We start from the raw sequence: 25,852 nt of genomic DNA on the forward strand, positions 1-25,852 counted from the left end.
GACAGACAGGCAAAAATGGGTGAAAGAGTATGGGTTCAGGAGGACCTGGTGATATGTGGCTCAGTTTTCAAGTATGTTGTAAAAGCACCGAAACAAAATGGCATGAAAATGCCAATTTGTGTACAGTAATCTAATTCTCAGAAATCAGTGCAGTATCCAACCACTACAATTATTGAGACAATTGTGTCATCAGTAAATTACATTTAGCAAATAGAGCACTACACTCCTAAAGTTGTAATTTAGTTGTGGTTCCTAGTATTTATAAAACCCTGCACATATCGTTACCACAGGACATCCTTCTATCGTTGATATCTTTATTTTGATGTCGGGTATTGCGTTAGCTCAGTTTCTACATTAATGAAGTGTCCAAGACAGTAACACACCTTAGCTCTTCTATTATGTCAACATTGTGTCTCAGTCACCAGGCATGACCAATTAAGCCCTCATCAATAATGAAATCAGAATCACTAAATTTTTATCAATTAATATCCCTGGTTATGATTATTTTTTTGCCTTCTGTGACTTACTGTTCCAAGTGTCAGCTATTGAATGGAGAGTTTTGACAGTTTCTCGCTTTACTTCTGATTTATTTAGACAAAAATCTACGGCATTTCTTATTTGTTGTTGTTGTTTTTTTTAGCTGTACGGTGTCTGTACAGTGTACAGACAGTATGCCTAATGGCAGGGCACCTGGCCCGGATGGTTATCTGGGCATATTTTTTTTAAGCACTTTTGGTCAATGCTTGCTCTATTATTCTTAAGAAAAGTAACATAAATTAAAAATCTACGGCATTCCAAAGGGGTTTACAAAACGTATATATCATGACTCAGGGGCAAATACTTTTTCAGTTTGTTTGTTTTTGTCTTATATTTACTTAGAAATGTGAGATATAAACATTGCTTTGATGATCTGAAACATTCATACTAAATATGACAAAGAATCATGCATCAGGAAGGGCCAAATATTTTTTACTGTTCATGTGCACACACATGCACATGCCCAAGCAACACTCGCTAAAGCCTGCTGATTCTTCAGATGAGATCATCTGGTTTGACTGACAACGATAACATCTTTATTAATTAATTGTTAGATTCAGATTCAGAATCTCGGGGTCTCCCCTGTGACTATTTGAGAGTTATGTGGATGTGGAATGCAGAGAACTTGCAGGGAAGGCGACCACCCCAAGAGACTTTTCCTTTAATAGCACACATCTGCACAAGCAGGCTTGTGTTTTAACTGATGGTTTTATTAACCGTCTCCAGCTCCGTATATAATGGCCATGTCCCATTTCACATGGCAATTCTTCCAGCCATCATCATCTTCCACTCAATTTGTGTTATGAATTGCATGAGAATCTGCCAACAACTGATTGCTTGACTATGTCTAATAATGTACACTATTTTCTTGATTGATCCAAATAATAGAATTCCCAGCACAAGCTGGTTCTCATGAATGCTGGTCAGCGGGGTTACTGTAGCCTGAGCCAGGAGACATGATCAGATCACAGTTCACTGGGAAGCAGTGGCAGTGCTTTATGTTCTGGTTTAATCTGGGATTAGCTCCGGGTCAGGGTTATCTCTCCTCAGCCTGAGTGGAATCAGGAAACAGGGATTGCCTGAGGTAAAGTGGCATTACAGAATAGCCTACTCAGAATGACAGCGAATAGACAGTGCTGAAGGACACTGATTGACAAAATGTGACTGTCTCAATGAACACGAGTTTGAATCCTCTCAGGCCTTCTAATAATTCCAAACCAATGGGTTTCAGATCGGCAGAGATTCACATGCTTTTAGACCATGAATTACGGCACCCAATAAACCATAAATCACCGGTACTGTCCATCCACATTCATATGTTCAGATTTTCTCACTACAGTTTGCATGGTAAATTAATTTTAATACTGATACTATAGTAACCATACAGTACATCTGACACTGCATCAAAGAATTTTGTGTACCAGAAAGAGACAAAGTAAGGAATGATAGCAGAGGGACTGTGAGAAGACATGAAGAACTTAAGCGCTGCCCAAATGAGCAATATAGTTTATCTTGGAAGGTCCCTTTGACTCTTGTCAAAAAATAATCCCCACATTCTGGACACACTCAAGAGAAAGTCACACTCCACATCCCAGCCCGGCATCTCGGAAATAGACACAGATGACTTTAGGACAGTTTTGCTGTAATGAAGATGGAAACCCCTCTTTCCCAGTGTGGAATGTTGCCACAATCTCTTCTTGAAATCAGTCACTGGGGGAATGTTGTAACTTGAAAAATACTTAACACGTAATCAAAAACAAAACTATAAAAAATACTAAAAAGCTATTAAAAATGTCAATTTGGGGGGATTAATTTCCATGGCAAATAAAAGCCATAAAAGCCAGTAGAGGCCGGTGGAGTTTTTTGTTGTCATTGTCGTCATTTTGATAAAAGTCTGTTGTTTTAAAGTAAAATCAGCAGTTAAACAATTAGTTACAAGAAGAACCCAATTGTTCTTTCTTTGATATAACTACCAATTTTAGCTAAATGAGGGGGCTCCAAATATGAGACAATTGCTGCCTCAGGTGCATCCTGACAAGTCAGTGGAAGATTTAAAACACAGGATACAGCAACCTTTGGATGTGGCGCCCACTGCCATGCTGCATAGCTATGCATGCCTTATTTGTTGAAGCAGTGTGGGGTCACAATGTGGGAGTTCTGTTGTTCCAGCCCCTTCATGAAAATGACAGGAAAGCAGGACAGATTGTGACAGCAGCCATTGTGGCTCTGGTCCAGGTTTCTTCCAACCACTATGCTCATGCTGCTCCCCCACCCTGTGAGGTGCCACCTCAAGACAGATCCTTCTGTTCTTAGCGGGAGCACAAGTAGTACAATAATAATAAGTTGGTAGTATTAAAAGGAATGTAGAGTGAATCATCTTTTATTATTGATCAAGTGATAGTTGGTCCAGAGAGGTGCTGATGAGAACAGGATCCTTTCTTTGAAGGGGTTGGGTTTTTATATGTTCCTTTAGGGTAGTGTTATAGTCAAGACCACACCAACCGAGACCAAGACATTATTCAGACTATAGAGTATTGAGACCGAAGCAAGACAAGCACTTTTGGAATTCTAGACCGAGTTGAGACCAAGACTTTTGAAGGTTGAGACCGAGACAAAACTAAGACTGTGTATATATATATATCAAAGAAAAATCACAACCCCAAAAAATACAAGTATCTTTTTTTTTTTTTTTTGAGTACCAGTATATGTATGTATACTGTACATTACACAATATGTAGCCTATAATATGACTAACCCATATTTATTCAGTGTTATTGACTGTGTACTAGTTAGCAGCGCAGTGTAGCTTTCAGGTTCATTGTTTATCCACTTTCTGCAGCTGAAAGCTGAACATAGGAGGCTGTAGAGTACAAATATGTCCCGTGGGTTACGACTAAAGCTCAACCCATTTACTGGTTTAATGGATAATGTTTCCATTACATGAGAACTTGGGGGCTCAACGAAGTGTTCATTATTTCTTTTTCTGCTACTGTGCTTTTGACAATGCTACGCAAGCTAACTTTAGTTATAATTTTGGGTACAAAACTGCACAAAAATGAGAGTGTGAATGTTCGGAGAAGCAGAGTGCTACGCTCCCATTAATTTCCAAATGCAACAGTGTTGCAGCAAGACCAATACTTGTGTTTTGTTTACAACTTGGTTCAGTAGTAATTAACTCACTAGGCCACACAGCTAGCTCACATCAACGTTATCCAGCCAACAACCATCACTAGAAAAAGCCAGACAAAGCGCCACTAAAGTGCAAACTTCCAAAAAAGAAAAAAAAAGTTCATAATTGACCACTTAATTTAGGCAACTTGAGAATTATCTACGGTACACAAATGGTGAACAACAATTATATCCCCCTTCAAGTCACAACCCTCACATCTTACTAGTACTGGCCCACTTCCATCTCCTACTGCCCAGCGCACTTGACAGTGACTACGTTTACATGCAGGCAATAACCCTTTTAAAACCCACATTTTGGCAATATTCGGGTTTTGTAAGGCCATGTAAACACGCGCCGAATATGCTCTTATTCAAGTTTTTAGTTCTACTAAATGTGTAGTTTCTCTTACAGCTCATTAGAATATATAAGTCGCAGGAGTTAAAATATATATTCTTCTAATTGTTATACAGTGGAGCGGTCTTCTGCTCTCTCTAAACAACTGGGTTGTAACCAGAATGAAAAGGTTAGTTAGTCCTGCTACATTGGTATCTCATTCTAAACCAAAACAAAGTAAGCAAAAAAAATTTGGGAAAGCTCTTTGTTAACTCAATGTTCACAACAATGGGAGACAGTTGAGTTTGCATGTGCCTCGGATATCCAGACTTACCCAGACAGGAAGTAGGATTAGAAGACAAATCCCAAATTTCAAAGTATATGTCAGCACAGTCACTACGTTTTGCCTCATCACTTTCTGTCTCTATTCAACGGGCATTCATCTGAAATAAATGTGATTAGTCTTCTACAAACAGCTTTGTGTTTCTGGCTGCTACTGCCTCTCTGGAACACTCAACTAAGGGAAGTCCAAACTGGGCTGCATCACCCTGAGGGTCACAGCATTAACCTCTTGTGTACACACGCCACTGTTCAACAACACTGCAGGCTGCCTATGCTGAGGTCACAACAACAACAAAAAACAGCAAAGCAAAAGCCATTAATTCTATGTACTGTGATGGTATAAGCTTGCTGTTCCTAAATCACGGTTGTTTTTAAAGGCATTCTAAGACTCTCAGCTCTTATCCTGTTTCTGAGGCAGAACAAGATAATTGGTTCTTGAAAGAAGTAAATAATCAATCTAATGGGAGGGGTTGTCCCCACCTGACCAGAGGCATTTAATAGCTCTATTAAGTTGGATTTGCACTCTAGATCCAAGTGGCACTTTTGATCAAGTGTGTTTTTTAATTACATGTATGTTTCCAAGAGTAACATAGCCATAGTGTTTACAGTCACATAAAAATTCTGGGCACCCCTAATCATTTTCAAAATGGTCCTTAATAAATCACTCGTTGTTCGGTAAAACTTATACACCCGCCTAATTTTGTTTAAGTAATTATTGCACACTTTCTGTAAATCCAATAAACTTCATTTCACTTCTCAAGTATCACTGTAACCGTCTGCTATATGATATATTTGTCTGAAAGTGCTGATCCGAACAACCAATAATTTATAAAAGAAAATCTTGAAAATGATTAGGGGTGCCCAAACTTTTTCATATGTCTGTGCATTCGGGGAACTGAAGCTCCAAAATCATCAACACCAGGCAGTGACAGCATGGAATTAAGCGATAGTACAAATATTAAAATTCACCTGCTGATTAGTTGGCTTGGGCTGACTCTTCTCCTCGCTGGTTTAGTGTAAATAAGGGTAAATTTGACACTGCTCCACTTGCTTCCGTCTGTAATTATTTTGCCCATTTAATGATTGGCACACCTCTACAGTACCATATTTAGACGATATTTGATTGTCCAAGCTTTTTCTGTCATTTAGATTTATTTACAGATGTTTGATTTGTTTGTTTTTTGGTTGTGTAGACGCACATGTAGGCTTATACGTCATCAATCTGCATGTTTTGAACGCCTAGCTTGCCTCTATGTCTTGATCCGACCCTTCTCATGCCTGTATCAGATTTTACACATTGGGAAAAGACCTTCTGATCAGAGGATAGTTGATTCCATTCAGGATTTTTACTTAGTTTTCCATTGTGCATAACTGAATCATGCCACTTTAGAGCAAAAAAAAACCCAACAACAACAATTGAATTGTAGTGTAAATCCAGCCCTACTAATGGGGTTATTCTAAAAGCAGACATTAATTAAACACTATGTCTTGATATATGCCAATACTCCCTAACCACATTGCCTTAAGATGGTAAACACTTACTAAAACATTAAAATACCAATATGATTTAAGAGTGAGTCTAATTTGTTTAGCAGTATTTTTCAAACAATAATTGTGTTTTGCAGGCAACCCTCTGTACCTATGTAAGGTGGTTGAAGGGAGTCAATGGATATAGTTGTTGAGGGTGGGAAGAGGATGGTGGTGATGTCGGGTCAGTGAGTTTGCCAAGCCGATTTACTCATCCCAGTTTGTCACTGTTAATCTCTGTGCAACTAACAGACTGATAGAATCAGCCTGATAACTGCAGGAGATGGATAGAGTAAGAATAAGACCGAGTGAGTGAGAAAGAGATGTGTTGTGGATTGTGTTTGTGTGTGTGCTCTTCAGGGCAATGGCATGCGTACTTGGGCTCATCCCTGTACAGCTAATATGCATAGCATGCCATTGCACACATATAGACACGGACACATACGCACGCATAAATTGCTTACAAACAACTTTACATTGTTTAACATTGTCATGTAATGGATACAAATGTAACAAAACAAAGTAACAACAAAGTAATTCTATACGCATGAAATGTTTCTTAGAGCTTTAGGGAGAGATTGGGCTGCTTACCGAAAGCAATACTCTTAGCCCTTATCATAGTAGCCATTGGTGTTCAATATAGGTTTGATTATTGTAAATTGTATTTAAGTGCTTTTTATATGAAAGCAGTCTGTTTAGCATATTATTTATCAGGTAGAAGAGAAGAAAAAGAAGGCAATATACAGTATGTGCTACAGATCATTTAGTGCTTGCTTTGGCAATGATGACAACTGGACGCCAAACCAACCCGTATTATTTTTCTTCAAAAGCCAATCAAGGTCTTGACGATTGATGCGTCTTAAATACTGGGGACTGGTTTAATAAGCCATGGCTTCACCCGTCAGCCTTTTTTTCCTTTCGGATTTTGTGATCTAATAAATTCTATGTTGAAGGATGTTGTAATAATATGTCTGAAAGGAAAAATAAATGGGGGAAAAAAAGGTATTTTCGTAGCCCACTATAAGCGCATATTGTCTTTCCTAATTCAGGCAATATGCTTTCTAAATCAAGAACGGCTTCTCCAATTTCCTACCAAACTGCATTTCTCCATAATAGTGGGATCCATTTTGAACATGAAATTGCTGCCATCCAAATACACACATGCAATCTTAAAACTAAGTGAGCGACATGATGGATTTGACTTTTGACAGGGCTTCATTTAGAAGACCAGCTTGTACATGTTATATCTGTTTAAAATCTGACAGTATTTTGTAGACACCCTGTATTTCAACAAGTTAAATGGAAACATAGCTGTCAAAATACATAGAGAAAATATAATAACAACTCAGTTATTAGGATGTGTGTAAAAAGTTTTTAAAGTCAAACTCAACTTCAACAGTTAGTTTGGAGAAACTACAGTATAGATAGACCAATACGTTTTTTCAGGGCCGATACAGATAACAATTATTAGTAGTCAAGGATATTTGAAGCCGATATTCACTTTTACTAAACAGGAAAATATTGGTGTCAAATTTTTGAAAATATCAACTCCAAACCTGACTTTGTCAAAATGTCTTTAAGTCTGTTTATTGAAAAACTTTTCATATTTGCAAGATGTTGATTTTTTATTTATATATCTCAGACGATAGATATCTTTGTATTTATAAAAAAAATAAAAAATAAAAATAAAAAAGCTCCCAAGGTCACCAGCATATCTTCAAAACGTAAATGAAAAATTCAAAATACCTAAAATGTTAAATTTTCACTTATTTTTGTTGTAATTTCCAACAAAAACGTCTGCGTTTCCAGGGTCAGCAGCATCTCTTATGAAGTTAACAGAAAATTTTAATAAATAGTTCCCTCAAGTCAACACAGGTTAAATTTCATTTATTATCGGCTGTCAGATTTTTAAAAACGTCTGACGCTGATATTTGTCAAAATGTTGACTATTGGCGCAGATAATGGCCCAGCCGATAATCGGTCTATCCCGAGACTGCAGCATCATACACCGTCTTGATGAGACACAAAATCAAAATGGTCATTTCATCATTCTGACAACATTTTACTGCTGCAGTGAGGTTATTTTTAGCTTTGCTGACAGCATTAGTTGGTTTCATGCTTAAATCAGTTCCTAACGTGTTTGTTTTTTTAGAGCTGTTTTGCTTTATAGATGGACACTGCGTGTCTCAGACCAACCTTGCGCTGCCAAGTCAAAAGCTTAAGAGACAAAACAAGTCTTTTTCATCACTTTTTACTGCTTTGCCCTGCTGCTCTGCTTCCCACAGAAGTAATGTAAGTAACCTTGAATCTCAAGTTGAAATAGCAACTGTCAATCACCAGCAAGCTTTACGCATTCACTTAAGGGCTCCACTTTCAAGTTTGATCAATATCAGACAAAATGGAGTAAGAAGGTAACACATGAGTAGATATTAATGGAACATACTAAGCCCTAGAGAGGACACAGCCTTGAAAACAAGTATGCAGAAGAATGTGAGAAGACACATGTGTCAGTACACCATTCTGTTTCCTTCAAACCACCAAATGTTTGTTAAATGGCTACTGTAAAACAGGGAGGGCCCTATTTTAATGCCCAACTCTAGAGCAAAGAACAATCTAACTGCACGCAAGGGTGGAGTTTTCTTTCTTTTGGTATTTTTGCAGATGTGCACAGTTCAGAAACATGCGATTGTACTGTTGTTGGTGTGAACACTACACCAACTATTTAAAAAAAGCAACATACTCTAAGCTGTCTACCAATTAAATACTGCACACCCCTACCAGAGGTAATTCTGTAAAATAATTTAGGGAAGCAAAAACAATGCCATCTGTATCCCCCACCCATCTAGCGTTTCCCATCACCATTGTTCTCCTCATTAAACTAGAGGAAAACACTTGTCTAATCTCAGTTGTGCCTGAGGTGACAACCACTCAGGGTAACCGACGTAGACAGTTTGACAGCTGAGGAAATGTACTGAAGTATGACAAAATCAAAATTTTAATGACCAGTCAGCCTCTCCACACTTGACTTTCAATTCAAAACGGCAAGACACACGTGTCAGACTTGATATTTGACTGACAGGTTGAATATCCCACACTGTGACCTCTGCATGAGCGATTCCAACAGGGGATAACAAGCTACAGACCTGAGAAAGTTTTTTTCAACAGATTTCTGATAACAACCAGAGATCACACATCTTTTGTTAATCAAAAATTACAAAAAGGCAATAAATGATTTTAACGAGTATTCCTTCTGTATATGTAGTTAGACGATACATTTTAGGCTTGGTTTGAGTTGCAATGGCAAAACAGTGACAATACAACATCCTTAATGGGGAGTGTATTCAAAGAAAAAAAAAAACACCTGATAACTGTGTGCTCTTATTAAATGGCATTTATTTTACAACCAAGGACGTGGGTGAGACAAACAGGTCATTGATACTAAATTTCCGAAATACAATATTTTAGCTTAATCTAATGTTTTAATTTTAAGAAGACTGTTGTTGGCATTTTTCAAAAATAAATTAATCAGTTTTGAATGCTAGCATACGCCTTGTGCGTGCATGGTTGCTGCTGACTATTCACTTCCCCTTCAATCCTGGAGGCAATAGACGGCTGTAAACAAAAGCTACCACCCAATTGCATGATGTTTCTCAAAAACATTTTAATTGACAGCAAGTCAAAACAGAGTTTGTGGTAAACCAGCTAGATTATCTTGACAAAGTTAATTAATCAACACGGATGCCAGAAATAGATGACCACAAAAGAGAAGGGCTGCGGTCCTACAATGCACACTTCCTCCAATGCAAAAAGCCCAATCAGTTTAAGCAACAACCAAATACTTATCCAAACACGCATTTTTAGGGTCTGTGTAATATTTTGTCTGTTCATTACTGAAATTAAAAACAAACAACTGTCACTTATTTTGTCAGAACTTTGCAACAATATACAGTTACCTGCTATTTATATCACTCTAAGTATCAGTTGCAGATTAAATGATGTAACAATTTAAAAGGGACACTTCCTCAATTGCATTAAAAATGCCATTGGAAAAATAATTACTTTTCAGCCTCAATGTTACACTAATATTTTATCAACTTAATACTGATACTAAAGATCTCTGTGAATAAAAAAATAAAAATAGTAAAATATTAGCCCATGGAAGCACCCAGCAGAGTAAACAAACAGTAGTATTATGTAAGATAAGATGAGATGATGAAGATTAAATGACAGGAATACTATTTGACGTGTAAAAATCAGATGCATTCACAGCAGGGATCAGGTTATAAATTAAGAGGAACACTGTTTGAAAGGGGTAAAATCAAATGTATTCAAAACAGGGTTCAAGTTATAAATACTAGAACTACGGGAGCCCTGATTGTCTCTCTTTATAGGGGGCTCGGGGGCCCTTCTTGGTGGCTTTTCAGGGGCTCGGGTGCACTTTGTGGGAGCTTGGCTCCCATTGGCTCCCACATAACTCGAATCCTGATCCACATTCATGACAGCTCTATTCATAGATGGTTCAGACTTGCCCTCTGATGAAAGTGAATTTCCTCAACACCTCAAGAGGCCATTGCCAAGCTGCCAGTTCATGTTGCTAAGAGAGATCAGGGATGTGTTAAAATAAAAAGCAATGAGGAGACAGAGGTTAGTTTAGCCCCAGGAGTGAAAGGCTTGTTGCTGCATCGATACTAATCCTGCTGGCCTGGCTGTTATTTTAAAGCATGTCAGAACTCGATCCTCCTCCGGCTACATCTTAACTACGTACATGAAAAAATTATAACTTTACCTTAATGGAATAGCTGTGATTATATGCATCTCATATTAATGGACCCCAAGTGGACTGTGACACTATGCTGATTTAATTTTCTTTGATTTCCTACATTCACAGTAAGCCTCCAGAAAATAATCAGACCATTTAACCATAAAAATACATTCAAATTAATTTTTTTTTAAGAAGAAAAAAAAGGTGAAGTTGCTGGCACAAAGTGGCCGAATATAATGGTTTGATATTTCCATATACACTAGCACACAGCAATCTGTCTGAACACGACTTAGAGCAAGGGTGTCCAAACTTTTTTGCTTGAGGGCTGCATAGAGAAAAATGGAAGGATGCAAGAGCCACTTCGAATTTGCCGCAATTGGTCCCCGGATCATTTTCTGGACACGAATGCCTTAGAGATTGTGGACAAACATGAGTGAGCTTTTCGGTGGGCCTGCAGCCTCAGCAGACCTACTGAAGAGTTAAACCTTTTAGCCATTCTATCCCCATAACGTGTCATTAGACGTGTCACATCTCACCTTACCATCATTTATCTCTCAGAGCTCATTACTTCCAATCAATTATCTTTTCTCAATGCCTCTTCCACATTTAGAAAAACATCAAGATCGCCGTATTCACTCAAGCTCATTTCCCTGCCTTCTACCAGCTATTTTTTCATTCTTGATGGATTGTCCGCATTGAAAAGTCATTGTTCACCACAGGGTCCAGGCATGTGACCAGACCCGGCTGCAGAAAGAAATTACAGGGGGGGTATTAATTTTTTGGGAGGGCAGGGGGGGGGGGGGGGGGGGGAATTCTTCAACCTAGATAAAAATGTTCTTCAGGCTGAACAATGGCTTTGTGACAACTGCATAAGTGCTCAGAAATATTTTCTGTCTAAAATTGTCTCAATTTGAATAGCATAGTTTCAGATCACGTAAAGATTGACTTATAACATATAGCTGCAAAATATTTTACTGTAACAAGTTTTGTCTGCAATAAAACTGGTAAATTATTTTATATTAGCCTACTTTAAAAGAAAGTAAAAAACTAGAATGGAGGATTGAAGCCTAGTAGATGATTAGGTATTGTAAACAGACTATATGGACCATTATAATAAAGTTAAAAAAATGATTTCACACCGATCATTCTTCTTAATGTATGCCAGCTTTTATAGATTGATCGAAAGCTAAAGCCTACACTGTTTAGATATTTGCAATTAATAATGGTTAATGCATTCATGGACTCATGGAGTTTGAAATGTCCGACAGTATCGATGCTCCCGTTAGTGGCTAACGCTAAGTTCCTAAGGCCGGAGACTTGTGCGGTATCATACAATGACAAACTAATGAACAGACTAATTAACTTTCTTAGCGTCTTTAATTGGCAATTAAATATAATTTTGATGTGGCGTTGTGTTGATGTTGGAAGTCGAAAATCACCTGAGGACTAGTCAAGCTTGCCGCCTTGAGCCAGAAAACGTCACGCGCTTCGCGACGTCAACTGTCACCCTGGATCAAGGTTTGACGTGTGGTGTCTCCCATTACAATACGTCGCTTTGCATAACTTTTTTTAATCCACAAAAAGGCAGCGGCATCTGCAGCTTGCTACATAAATATGACATGGGCGGTCATTCGGCCCGCGGCCGAGCGCACGCTGGCTAACCGGGAAGTAGATTTGTGTGTCAAAGGACGTGCATCTGACCGCCCTCACCCCCCATCCCGATTGTCATTGGCTAGCTTTAGCTGTCACTCAAAGCCAAACTTGAAAGGAAGTATATGGTTGGTTGGCAAGCCATGCTTTATTTGAAGCAGAAGCAACGCAAGTTTACGTGACTGATAGAAAGAACAGATTGGCGAGGCCTCTCAAAACAGCTTCCAACCCAACACAGTTGGGTGCTAGAATATTTATGTGGTCACACACTGTGATGGGATTGGGAGGTAACTTCTTAGTTTAATTGTGGGCGTTAAAATAACACTTGTCACAGTTGTGCTATGTCTAACAGACCATCAAAAAGAGGAGTCAGGAGTGACACAATCAGGCATTGGACCTAAAGTAGGATTAGGACAGTTATTGTAGCTGTGAAAGGGACATAGATAAAAAAAAAAATAATAATAAAACGAGCATATGACAGTCTAAGTAACAGCAGATGGGCTTGGTGCATAGTTAAGGTTAAAGAAATGTGTCAGATTCAATGTATTCCCAACAAAAGTCCCATCCAATGGAACTCAGCAACTCCTTAGTGACCCCTCTTGCTAGGTTAAAAAAAAAAAAGTAATGTGTGTCAAAATGGATGAAGAGTGAGAGAGTGAAACTGGATCCAAACTGTAGCACAGGGGAGAGACTTTGGATTGTCTCCTAGAATGGGGGGGGACACAAGTGGTCCGTAACCTGCGTGCCTCGTTTCTCTGTGAATATTTCTCTGTCTCTGCCTCCCTCGGTCAGAGCAGTTCATCTTGGACTTCAGGCCGTTTGTCTTTCAGAGAGGAAATGCAAAGCAGGCTACTTGGAAACTCTGGGAAACACCACAGGACTTTCCTGGGGGGGATATTAAATATACCCGCTGAAAGTCACATGGCAAACCGGCAATAAAGTATTCATTACCTTTCCATTGAATGGCTAAGTAGAAAAACAAGCAATTGGGAAGTCAAACATGGATTTAGTAGTAGCCTCTCACTCAAAGATTTACAAAACAATGAGGGTTCTATAGCTGTAGAGCTTATGCATCTTGCTCAAACAAGCAGGGAAACAAGACAATCGGAAGGTGTGACTAAACAAATTGAGCAACATAAGGGTATTGCCAAATATTTTAATCAACACTCCCTCTAATACTCATAATCCTCTGTCACTTGCAACGCATCACCCATTTTCTGTTCAGCACAATGCCAGAATAGGTTATTGTATTTAAACTGCTACTTCTGACATTTTCCCCTCAATGTAAAGAGCTCATTTTTCACCTCTATTCTAACCTGCTGTCCTCTCTTCACAGCTTCACAATGTGCTCTTTGATCATGACTGGGGAATCTATAAGATTCACGGAGTAGGTCCAGCGGGAGGCTTTGCACCACATTCATTGAAAAAAAAAACCCAGATGCCAGTTTGATGGCCACCCCCAGGTCTCCCAGAGTGTGAATGAACTTCTCTGAATAACACCCAAACCTACACAAACGACCCTGCAGCTTTAGGTCCTTCATTTGGTAATAGTGTGTGGGTGAGGCCAAAAAAACAACAAGGGGAATTGCACGCCAGAGTTCCCGTTTCACTTCGTCACCAATCACAAGGAGGCACCGCCAGGGGACGGAGTGAAAGAGGATGGGTCACTGACAAAAACAGCCTTCCAGGGGGTCACCACTGGCTGCGGACAAGTCTCAATGGATGCTAACTAAAGTCACACATTATAATTAACACCTACTCCAAAAACAAGCAGAAGGAAGGAATCGGGAAATCTCCAAATCAGCATTTCAAAGCCACAATCACATCAAAGTGCATGCATTGTATTGCACCCAAGGATCTTATGGTGGTGTAACACATTGTTTGCCAATGTTTATTTTTATTTACTTGCAATTGACTAATAATTGTTTTGTGAATTATTACGTTTGGTTTTGTATTTTAGTTTTATGTACTGAAGTGTTCTTGTACTGCGCATGTCATGAGCGCAAAAAGAGAGAGAGAGGTGTAAGACTTCAATCAAAAGAGACGAGCTTGAAATCCTGTCCTGCCGTAATAATTTCGCAGGGAAGACACGAGAAAACATCAGAAACGTGAAACTATTTGCAAATATATATATATATATATATATATCAGGGATGTGATTTGACCAAAGTGAAATTATCTGAAAATTTAGCCGGGGGTCTCGGGGCCGCGGGCACTCAGCTAGGTCCAGAGCTCATGGGTTTTCCGTGTTTTTAAGTACTTTCAATGCACTCAGATGACAAAGAAATAGACAAAACAACAGCATAAATTTTCAATGTATATTGAACTATCCCATATAAAATTGCAGTTTTAGTCAACTCAAAATCAGTCACATTCAAAAACATTGGACTGCCTTTGCTTTTAAAAACTATCACTGAGAATATCATCATATATATTTACCATGCAATAAATCATTTAATCAATCATTCTTAATTTAATACATAATGCATAACAAAAACATACAATCATGCATTCGTCGAATGCATGATTGACTAAGATCATCTCTGTAACTGCATACATCAAGACAGTCAACATATTGAAACCTGAAAAGTGCAAACATGCAGCATTCATTTGAGTTTGTGTCAATGATTAACCATGTTAAATATTTATGGCCATTTTTATTACGTTATAATATTTTCGAAAATTTTATAACGTAATAAAAATGGCCATAAATATTTAACATGGTTAATCATTGACACAAACTCAAATGAATGCTGCATGTTTGCACTTTTCAGGTTTCAATATGTTGACTGTCTTGATGTATGCAGTTACAGAGATGATCTTAGTCAATCATTTGATTTCGATTAATTTGAAAAGTTTACCACCGACCTCAAAATTCACGACTCTGTCAACAACTGGTACAGGTTGTTGGGGTGGATCACGTCTCTCTATTACCGCTTCCGATTGTGATGTCAATAAGGGATGGAGGCCGTAAAGTTTTGGAGTTTTCGTTTGGGCACCGAAACTTCCAGCGATGGAATAATTTGTTGTTCTTGACTGGAGTTCTTTCACGTGTTTTTTGCTCTTTGCGTGACTTTCAAGAGCTTTGAAACCTCTCCCACCATAGTCAATGGTATCATGGCACCAAATGCAAAGCGCTTTCCCGGCACGATCGATCTTCCGAATAAAGTCACTGAACAAATTCGTCACAGTCTTCTTTCCAACATTTGTATATCCTTCTCTAACCAGTCCCATCGAAACTTGTTTTTTACGATCTTGTCAATTTCCTTAACTCGCGGAGCATCTTTGCGTTCGATCACGGACATCTTTCTTTAAACACCCGGCAAAAACATCTGAGAAATGAACAATGGCATACTCCTATGCCTTTATAACAAGCGCGTTTATTGGTCAACAAACAATGGCATACGCCTATGCCTTTATAACAAGCGCGTTTATTGGTCAACACGGAGACTTCAGCCAATCGCAAGATCAGTTTCATTTCAGTTACGGAAACACTAAAATGGAAAGCTGTCGAGAGACGAAATCGGATTTTTTACCACTTAAAAAATTGTAACATTTTATTTTTGGAGATAAAAAAGCGGAATTCCGCGAATTAGCGGAAAAATCACATCCCTGATATATATATATATATATATATATATATATATATATATATATATATATATATATATATATATATATATATATATATATATATATATGGATATAATGTTTTATAATATTAGTTGTGGACTGATAATCTTATATGACGTCTTTATTTAAATTTTAATTTTAATCCAGAAAACAGATTTGTATTTCTGCTGCTTGCTGAGATCCCTTTGAGATGCAGTCTGATGGGCTGAACAAAGAAGCGTTTTCTGTATATTCATAAAAATTTTCATAAAACTGACAAGTCTCCCAAGCTTGACAGAAATCATCTGCAGATTTGGCAGGGCAAGCTTTTTTTCATTTTAAGAAAGAACCCTGTTCAGTTTTATGTGTGTTTAACATATGGAATCATTTAATGCACCCACGTTTCTTTTTGTTTTTTATTTTTTGATTGCATTCTGAAGATAATGTCCATGTTTTAAATATAAGTGCCCAAAAGAAGATACAGTACTACCCTGGCAGGGAGAAAATGATTCATCTAATCTTGTGTTTTAAGACCATAGTGAGGAGTGGTTCGTGTAAGGCAACAGATACAACAACATATCCATGAAACACAAGACTGACAGACGACACTATGTCCTCAGTCTATTGGAGAGCCGGTCTCAGTTTCATGGAGGCTGGCCACAGATAGAGCCTGTAACCTGAATCAAGATGCTGTACAGGTGTACACTCAAAAGACACCGCAAAGCACAGCTAAATGCTGAAAAAGTCACACTGCCATGCCAGGAATTCCAAACAATGTGATTATGTGAATTTACAGTTCCAGTGTGAAAGGTTAAAGAGCCTTAACTGCTTTATTATACCGAGAATTCCAAGAGGGTTTAGCTTGCACTGATGGTATTCTGTCACTTTGACTTTAGTCTGAAATGGGGATGTAATAGAACCGTATTACTTGCTATCTTTTTATCACCTATCCTGCACACGTGTAATATACCCAGTTACCAGGTGTTAGATAATCACTGATTCTACTTTTCTTCTTCTTAATCATACATAGGACCACCTAAGCAGCAATAGATTCCCTTTTAAACTTAATGTCCTTAGCTATAGCAATTAAATACGATTCAATTCATGAACTGAAGAATTATTGCAATTATGGAGGGGGGAAAAAACTAATTCCAGAGGTTGTTGCTTTGCAAAATGTGGGAGGCAGAAGCAAGAGCTAAATGCTGTCGAATGCTGTTGAATTGAGGCTGTGCGTCCTTATTTTTCATGGATGGATTCAAGCTGAACATGTGATGAAAGACTTTTGGTGGATATCAACATGTGGCTGATGAGGTGAAGGGAGGCGATAGGAATAGGGTCCTTTACAACGTTGCCAAATGTGATGAAGATGCAGTTCATTTTGAATCCCATTATACCAAATTTCAAATGTCATTATACACTTTTATAAAAGTTATGGATTGATAATTATTGAACACATAAGGTAAATCAAGGCTTAACATTGACAAATTGGGTCCATCAGTCATTTCCTAAGCAGGGGTCAAGTGTTGGGTTAAAGGTGCTCACAGACATGCAGATAGTCAATCTCCAATTCCTCACCTGCCACCTCACCATCACTCCACCCAGTCTGGATTTCAATGTAGCACAAACTCTACCACAAGGGAGCTTCTGTTGGTTTTCTCACTCGAAAACACAGACACACACCCACACACAAGTAAGAAGTGACTAATAATCAAAAATTAACAACCTACCTCAACTCACAGACTTAAATAGGGGCCTACACTCACTGCTTTTGGTTTTGTACTAAGCTTCTTGCCAGCTAGCCTTTACATCTTGAGCACAGCAAAGTGAAAGCTGCACTGTACCAAGATGTGTTTATACTTAAACTCCTACGTCACTACTTTCTATCTGAATTGACTATTTAATTATGGTGCAAATGTTTTGTGTCTATGGGTAGATAACAGTAGAACATCATTTTTACTTTGCTACAACTTGACTTCCTGTACATGCACAATAAAAGGTGAGCTCTGATCAATGATTGTTCTTTTTTTTATTTAGAAAGCCCTGCTACACAAAGGCCCATTACAGGAGTAGTGGTGTTGTGGCCTTCTACATGTGGTCTGACAGCTGTAAAATCAGCGCTAGTGTAAAAGTGGTGCATGTTTACAGTATTGGGGGAAATTAGGATTTCAGAGAAGAAGAAAATGGTAAGAAGTTATTAGGACCTTGAATTAGGTTGTAAAACACTAATAACCTAGATAAACACAAACACCATCATATTGACTTTTAGAAGAAGAGTGAGTTATGATCATCTTAGCTGTGATCAAAGATAATACGCCAATTGTGGAGTGCATAGAAAGTAGAAACTGGAATGCATTGTGTGAACAATGGTGATAACCCTTTAAACATTTACTAGTTTAAGTGACGAAACGGTAGTAAACAGACACTCCCAAAGATGAACTGACAGTGAACTGTTGACAACAACCTATGCACTTAATATAAACTTACTTTCAGCTCTCATCTTCCTCGCCGGGTATTAACTACCAAAATACAGTCAAAATCAACCCCCACTTTTCGGCATTCTCAAATTCACTGACTTGCAGATCTTTTCTTGAAATCTATCTGCTTGCAGTGGTTCAAATCTCCGGCTGCAACAAACAGTGTCTGGGTGTGCAGTCTCATGTTTATCTCAGGCAATACAGTTAATGCTGTATGTGTAGTTTTGTCGCCAAGTGGAAGGATACAACTAGCCAGCATGAACACAAAACTGAACTCCCTCGTTGGGGGTGGTGGGTTCTGACACTGCAACGCAACACATCTATGTTCACACCCAAATAATTTGCCAGGGAATGAAAATAGGAACAAGCTGTCGGCCATTTACTGTAGTGTATGCAGACGAGTTGTATTTGGAAAAACAACTTTGCAAAAGCAAAGGATGAGCTTGTGCATTGTGGCAAAGGTGACCCATATTCTGTTGTCCCAATGGATTTGGCCTTGATTTTATCCTAAAGGGAGAGGAGGTGTTGGAAAACCATCATGCTTACTAGTATACAGTATAGAGTATTTCCTTTTCTTCATATGAGGCGGCATGGCTAAATGGTAGAGTGGTCGTCTCCCAACCACAGGTTGTGGGTTTGATCTTCATTCCTTGTGACCATGCCGAAGTGTCCTTGAGCAAGACAATGAACCCTAATTTGCTCCCAACTGTAATTTTTTTGCGATGGTCCGGTCTAAGTTGGTTGCAGAAATGTGAGGTGGTCCTAATTAACCAAAAGTATTGTGAGGCCACTTACACTTCAACTATCTCAAGTTATCTCAAAGAGATTTTGCCCAGATGTCTGCAAGTGTCACTCTGAGTGAAGTAAAGTGTTGCAGCCAAGATGAAAGGACTGAAATAGAGCCATAATCATGGACTTAGCTTTGTATATACCCGATGCACGAGGTCAAATCTGTTGAGAGGTAATGCAGGCCAAAAGCAACAATGTATTTGTAAAACATGGCCAAGCTCGACTGACCAGGGTACTAATCCATCCAGAAAAGGTTCTGTTTTTAGTCTCTTTCGAGCGAGTGTAGCGCTAGAGGGAAAAACTGACATTTTAAAGGCTTTAAGTTACAAAGGTACTTGCATGACTTGAGTCTTAGAGAGGCCCACTGCTCTCACACAATCCTTTCACGTTAATGCTTTATTGCAGCAGACTAATGTACAGTGGAACCTTGAGTTACAACTGACATGGTTTTTAAACCAATCCCGCTGCGCACAAAATTTTGGGGAAAAAACAACCTTGAGTCTATTTTTAATTTTCACCCCCAAACCCCCATGTTTGTTCAACCATTAACACTGCATTATCAAAGAGAGTAAGCCATCTTCAACACTTTAGATCAGTTTGTAATTTGTTAAATTTACACCCACATGTGTTGGCTGGCTGACCAATAGTACAGTATAGATTTGTAAAATAGTAAATTTTGCAAATTTTACATACTAGGTTTCGGCCCAACGTCAGTGATATGCTCCTTTAAGTTACAAAAATGTAGAGTCATCCAAACAATTAATATTTTTAATTAATAGATTGCCTTACAGACTAACAAAACCAAATTGATTTCAGTATTCACTCAATCTGGCAGATTTCTAAAAGTTCCACACTGACTTTCTTCATAAAAAACAGTATGTCTCTCTGGACTTGCTGATGACAGCAGTCTTGTCTAAACTAATCTGAAAATGTCAACTGACTACCTGGGGGTAGATTTGTTTCACTCCTGCACCTCTTTCAATGAAAACAGGTTTCTCATCTGACATTGATTACACCTTTCCTGCCTAAACTGGCAGACTTCTTGCTAACTCTGCCCTTTCTCCTCAGTTTACTAGCGCAAAAGACGTGATAAGCTTGGACAAAGTTCTGCGTCTAAAGCTTCGACCTCAGAGAAGATACATTTTCAAAAATAGATTCTCAGAACAGTTTCACATTCGTTTTACAACATCGCCATCTACATGCACTGATTGCCCTGTCATGAAAACTGAGTGCACAACCAGAAGCCATATCAAAGTCATTTAATACCATTTACTGCTTTAAAAGAAACACATAAAAGAAGAAATTATAGAAATTACCTCCCCAGCCTTTTCAGCGGAATTAGTTAACCGTAAGCAATGCTTTAAAGCAGAAATTTAATATAATAAAAATGATTATTATTATTATTATTTGTTGTTGTTTTAATAATATTATAACATTATTATTATTATTTTACAATTTTCTTAAGTTGTAATATCATCCCAAACAGCTAAAGCCAAAAGTGAACATCATAATGCATCAGAGAAAGTGCAGTCAGCTTGCCAAGGTGAGGACTACACGGGCCTCTCAAAAAGCAATTAAAGGAGATAGTCACGATATTGAATGTAGGGGGTGCATTCCTCTGAGAGAAGCAGCTTCAGTAGACGGTGAAATTCATATCGACTGGAGAGCCAAACAGGTAGGCAAGGCAGTGCAGCCTCTTTTTTTTTTGTCCCCAACCAAAATCAAAGACTAGTGCCTGCCTCAGACTGCAAATTATCTCAGTTGAGTTCATCCATTAAGGATGTGCCAATTCTAAAGCATCCATTAAACTACTTCCATTATGAACTGGTCTCTATGAATCACAGAGAGAAAAAGTGTACACACAAATATACAAACTGTGTGTAAAAAGCTGACTACAATTATATTTAAAAAAAAAAGTAAATTAAAAAAGCTGGACTTTGGATGTGCTCACCGATGTGTTAAATCCTTCTTGATTAAAGAAGGAAAACGACTTCAACAATGAACCGTGCCGGTCCACTTAATTAAGTCAACTTGTTGGAGGGAGCGCTGGGAAATGGAAAGCAAAGCAAACAGGGGCACCGCTGCTCGCTTCCTCAGCTTTTCTCTTGATGCTAATCAAAGGCTTGATCTCCGAGCTGGACGGGCCTCAGGGACGTCGCTCTGCTTGACTGATCCTGGCAATTTGCTCTTGATAATGTGGTCTCGAACTCGGACCCCTACAGAATACAGCTCAACTAATCTGTACAGCCACTAACACACAAACGCAGACCATAAAATACACATGGCCAGGGAATGATCACATAATGGCCAACAAGTTATTAAACGGACCATATTATTCCCTAAAAATGTATAGGGAAGTGGAACAAATGTGATCAAATGTGGTCTGAAATTAGTGTAAAATGTGTCTTTAACAGACAACAGCCTGAAACTTATTTCTCCAATACACTCAGAGAGATACAGTGGTGTTATGGTGGTTATGACAACTAACGATTAAAGGTCTAAACAAGGCCAGCAAACAAAAGTAGATAATAATATACAACTTTTAGCCAATTTAAAACATTTAACATGTATGCTTACAATACCAGAAGTATCAAGAATATAGCAGTGACCTTGTCTCGCTAACATCAAGCCGTTTTAGGGCTGCAGGCTCATTACAATCTCACCTCCTATACTGCCGGGCCAATGGCAAGTCCGGCTTTTGCTAGATTGACAACTGGATCTCTCTGAACGAGTGTTTGCACATTCCGGCTGGTTTTTGGCCATCTCCTTTTTCACTTGATTGTACTTGTTGAAGCAGAGCCCAGAGTGAGGAAAACAAGACAATGAAAGCATCTTTGTGACCCATGGACACATCACTATACAAACACATCCTCTGCCCCCTCCCAGTCCTTCCAACATTTTCACCAAGCAATCAAATAAGTGATTTTTTTTCCCCTTTTTTATCAGAAGCCAACACTGTTGTCTAACAATATGCCAGAAAACACAATGCAGCTCTGCTTACCTTTTGGCTTTCACATGACAGTGCTTTGGCCACCACTTCAAAATGGGTAGTTTGCTCTGGAACATTGTCATTGGCTGGGAAACTGGGAGTTGTTGTCAATTAGCCCCATTGTTTTCATAAGACTGGCACATTTTCAGAAATATTGAGATGACTTAAGATTTCCTTCATGGGTGGGTACTAGGCACTATAGAGCCCCAACTATTTATAGAATAACATTCAAAAGCAAATTCAATATCTATATCATCCATCCATTATCTGAACCGCTTATCCTCACGTCTCTTTAAATTCATCCTTTCAGACCATTGTAACCCGAGAGTCTAATGATGCTTTAAATTCCATTATCCTAACTACAATCACTGCAAACTCATGGTTTGACAAAAGAGGCGCACAGGAGTCCAAAAATTGTTGTATTAAAAGGAAAATAGGAAGACTAACAATGGGTATGAATACATGTGGGAAACATCCATCCTATATTTCAAATTCCTACATATCAATATGGTCAGTGTTTTGTTGAGGGTGCTAGAAATGACGCATCGAGCCTATTGTCAGTAGCATTCAGCTTTGCAAACCTCTACAACAATAATGGTCTGCAGCAGATGGAAACACTGCAGAAAAATAAATAATTGCAATTAAACATGATCAGGCCTTACCTTTGAAGGAGACAAAGACGCGAGGTGCAGCCAGTGGGTCGTTGCTCATTGGGTTCCCCAGAGTGAAGCTGCACAGCGCCAGGAGGGTGTGGACTGTCCACAGACTGTGCAGCTGCATGGCCGATCAACTTCCAGTAGCACACAATCAGTGATTCAACCAAAAAATAAAAATAAATATCTGCAGGAACAAAATTGAGCTCATCAGGAAAAAAACAGACAGAAATCTAACAGTATTTCCCTGTTTTTGTTTATTAATTGATGTGAAATGTCAACTCTGTGGCTCTCAGGGGGCTCATCGTTGCAGATTCCTGAACTTTAACTGGATGTCTCTCACAGAACATGAATGTTGATGGAACTGAGCCAAGCTTTTGGAGATTTGTTGCACATTTACATTTGGTATAAATTGATTGCATGTCTGTTGGTTTTCCATCTCCACAAAACAAATGCACATTCCAATCTAATAACATAATTGAAAAGTAATAGTTCAAATTATGGTTTCACCTCATGCCATGTTATAACACGTCCTCATGCTCTCAGCGGACAACAGAATGTATGTATGGCACAACAGAAAATCACATATTGCAAACGAACAATACAGTGGTTGTCAAAAATAATGATAAATTTGGTTAATTAATGATGCCACCAGAGAACAACATATTTGGGACAAATATCTGTCATTTGTGATGTCTGATGAATGAAATGGTGACCTCAAGTCGCTGAACTCAAAACGGTAAATCTGATGACTACACAATGATCTTCTGCCACACACAATTTACATTAGAATTTTTCAAAAGTCTGCAAAGACATAAAAAGGCTACCAAATTGCCTCGCCAGAGTGGATTCATGATCGAAACCAGCTGTTTAAACCCCTGCTTTTTACTGACAATTTGTTAACAAGCCAGTTGTTTATTCTGAGACAGAAGCAAAGTCATTCACACCAGCAGATGAAATCAAACAAGCCACTGAGAACAAATGACAATGAGGAGTATAGAACTATTTCCGAGGTAATCCCTTAACTGTGTACTAAAAGGCCAACAATAACATATCTACTCCCATTTAGTATTTTATATATTTGAATTCACCATAAGTAGAATTTTGAGCACATCTGAAAACAAAACCTTTCAGCCACGTAAGCAATAATTGATTATCTTTGTATGCCTATTGAAAGCAGCCACATTATGTACAAACAATTCAATCTACCATGGACTCACTCCTCATAAATCCCTACCAGGTTAAATGTTTTATATTCCTCTATAATCACATTCAAATGTGAAAGGGTGAGAATGAAAACAGTAAGGGTGGGATCAAGACTGAGACGCGCGTGTGTGTGTGTGTGTGTGTGACAGACTGGCAGTCTTGGCTACACATGGTCGACAGAACAGTAAACAGTCTGGTGAGGTATTGGAGCACAAGTTAAACTGAAAATCTACAGTACAGTATTTCATTAGTACACTGAGTTAGTGGTCTAGCAGTATTGAAATACGATTTCGCACAAACTGGAACTATATACAGGAGGTAGTCAAATAGTCATTGGCAGAGAATAATATTACATTTGCATCTGTAGTCAAAACAGCATTATAACAAGGAAAACAACACCCACCTGGTTGTCAGCGTCTAGATTAAAGGCCAAACTTCAAAGCCATTGTTGCCAGTCATTGAAAACAAATCCAATATCGATCACTTCCGCGTCAAAGTTGAGCTCAATAATATTTAAATCCCGGTGTTGATTCTGAACGGTCCTTGTTCAGAGACAACAACAGTGTTACACTACCTGTGCGTCCTCACCGCGTGGCTAGATTAGCACGAGAATAAAATAAAACATTCAATGAGAAAATGTTCACTTCAGCCTTGACAGTGCACGGAAGGCGAGAAGCACAATCCACATCTCTTGGTGGGCTGGGAAGCAGCGTGAAACTAAGTCCCCGAGGTGGAAGAGGTCCAGACACGCAGCGTGGGCTCCTCACTAAAAGTTGGCCACTCCTGACTGGAGAGAGGCAGGGCGGGAGCAGGTGGATGCGGAGGCCGGCTTGCTGTGAACACACCCACGGGGCGGGCAACATCGAGGCGAGCCGCCCCTGAGCCTGCCGGGGGAGATTCTACTGTACTATCCTTCCGCACAGTTTTTTCGATCAAATTAAACATTTATTTATTCATTTATTTATTTATTCATTTATTTTACACTTCTCCATTTGGAAAGCGTTACAGGAAAGGAATACATTACAACAATAAATACTGTATTGAAATTGCACATTCACCAGACACACTTTATTGGTGCACCTGCAAGATCTAATCTGATTAATAGTAGGGTCATTCCAGAATTAGGACATTTTACGTCCCACCAATCAAATTGTAATCCACATACAAAATACTAAAATATGCACTTCCCAAATCACCCACCCCGCCCCCTTTTGTATGTGGCCCACGAAGGAAAACTTGTGGACACTCCTACTCTACACTATTGATTATGAAGATTTACGCAACGTTGTCTTGTGGTATCTTGACTTACAAGTTAAAAAATTTCCATGCCTATGCTTGAAATTTAAATTACTCATTTATCAAATAAATGTTCCCCATTTGAAAGAAATCGAAATGATATGATCAGTTAAATTGCTCATCAAAATAAAACACTATTTTTGTTACGTTTTTCATTAAAAAAAAATATACATACGAAATATAAAATGTTTTATGTTTTGTTTAAAAGATAAAAGGGAATGTGAGAGAGAGAAAGAGAGAGAGGGAGAGAGAGAGAGAGAGAGAAAGAGAGAGAGAGAGAGAGAGAGAGAGAGAGAGAGAGAGAGAGAGAGAGAGAGAGAGAGAGAGAGAGAGAGAGATATGCAGATACACCATAATATTAATGTGATTCCAACATTTGTAGACCCTTCTCAGGGTGTTGTATTATTTCCCTGATGTTTTATTTTTTAATTAATTTTTTTAGTTTTGCCCTCTTTGGTTAAGATCAGGGGATGCCGTTAATATTTGTCAACTGTGGGTGTGTGACGCCTTTTA

The 25,852-nt window shown here is 38.6% G+C and overlaps 1 protein-coding gene across 2 annotated transcripts in view; it reads right to left on the reverse strand.

Moving 5' to 3' along the window:
* sema3fb (sema domain, immunoglobulin domain (Ig), short basic domain, secreted, (semaphorin) 3Fb) overlaps positions 1 to 24,839 on the reverse strand; it is a 52,796-nt gene extending 27,957 nt beyond the window's left edge. For both annotated transcript variants that reach the window (XM_086086603.1, XM_086086602.1), the window contains exons 1-2: positions 24,447 to 24,839; positions 22,847 to 23,024 (exon numbers count right to left, since the gene is read on the reverse strand). In XM_086086603.1, coding sequence (XP_085942729.1) covers positions 22,847 to 22,964 — 118 coding nt within the window. In that variant the 5' untranslated portion in view covers positions 22,965 to 23,024; positions 24,447 to 24,839. The remainder of the gene's footprint in view (positions 1 to 22,846; positions 23,025 to 24,446) is intronic.
* Positions 24,840 to 25,852: the final 1,013 nt, after the last annotated feature.

This window comes from Leptonotus elevatus, chromosome 10, assembly GCF_054856555.1.
Source record: "Leptonotus elevatus isolate MCC_2025b chromosome 10, RoL_Lele_1.0, whole genome shotgun sequence".
NCBI classification, from domain to species: Eukaryota; Metazoa; Chordata; class Actinopteri; order Syngnathiformes; family Syngnathidae; genus Leptonotus; species Leptonotus elevatus.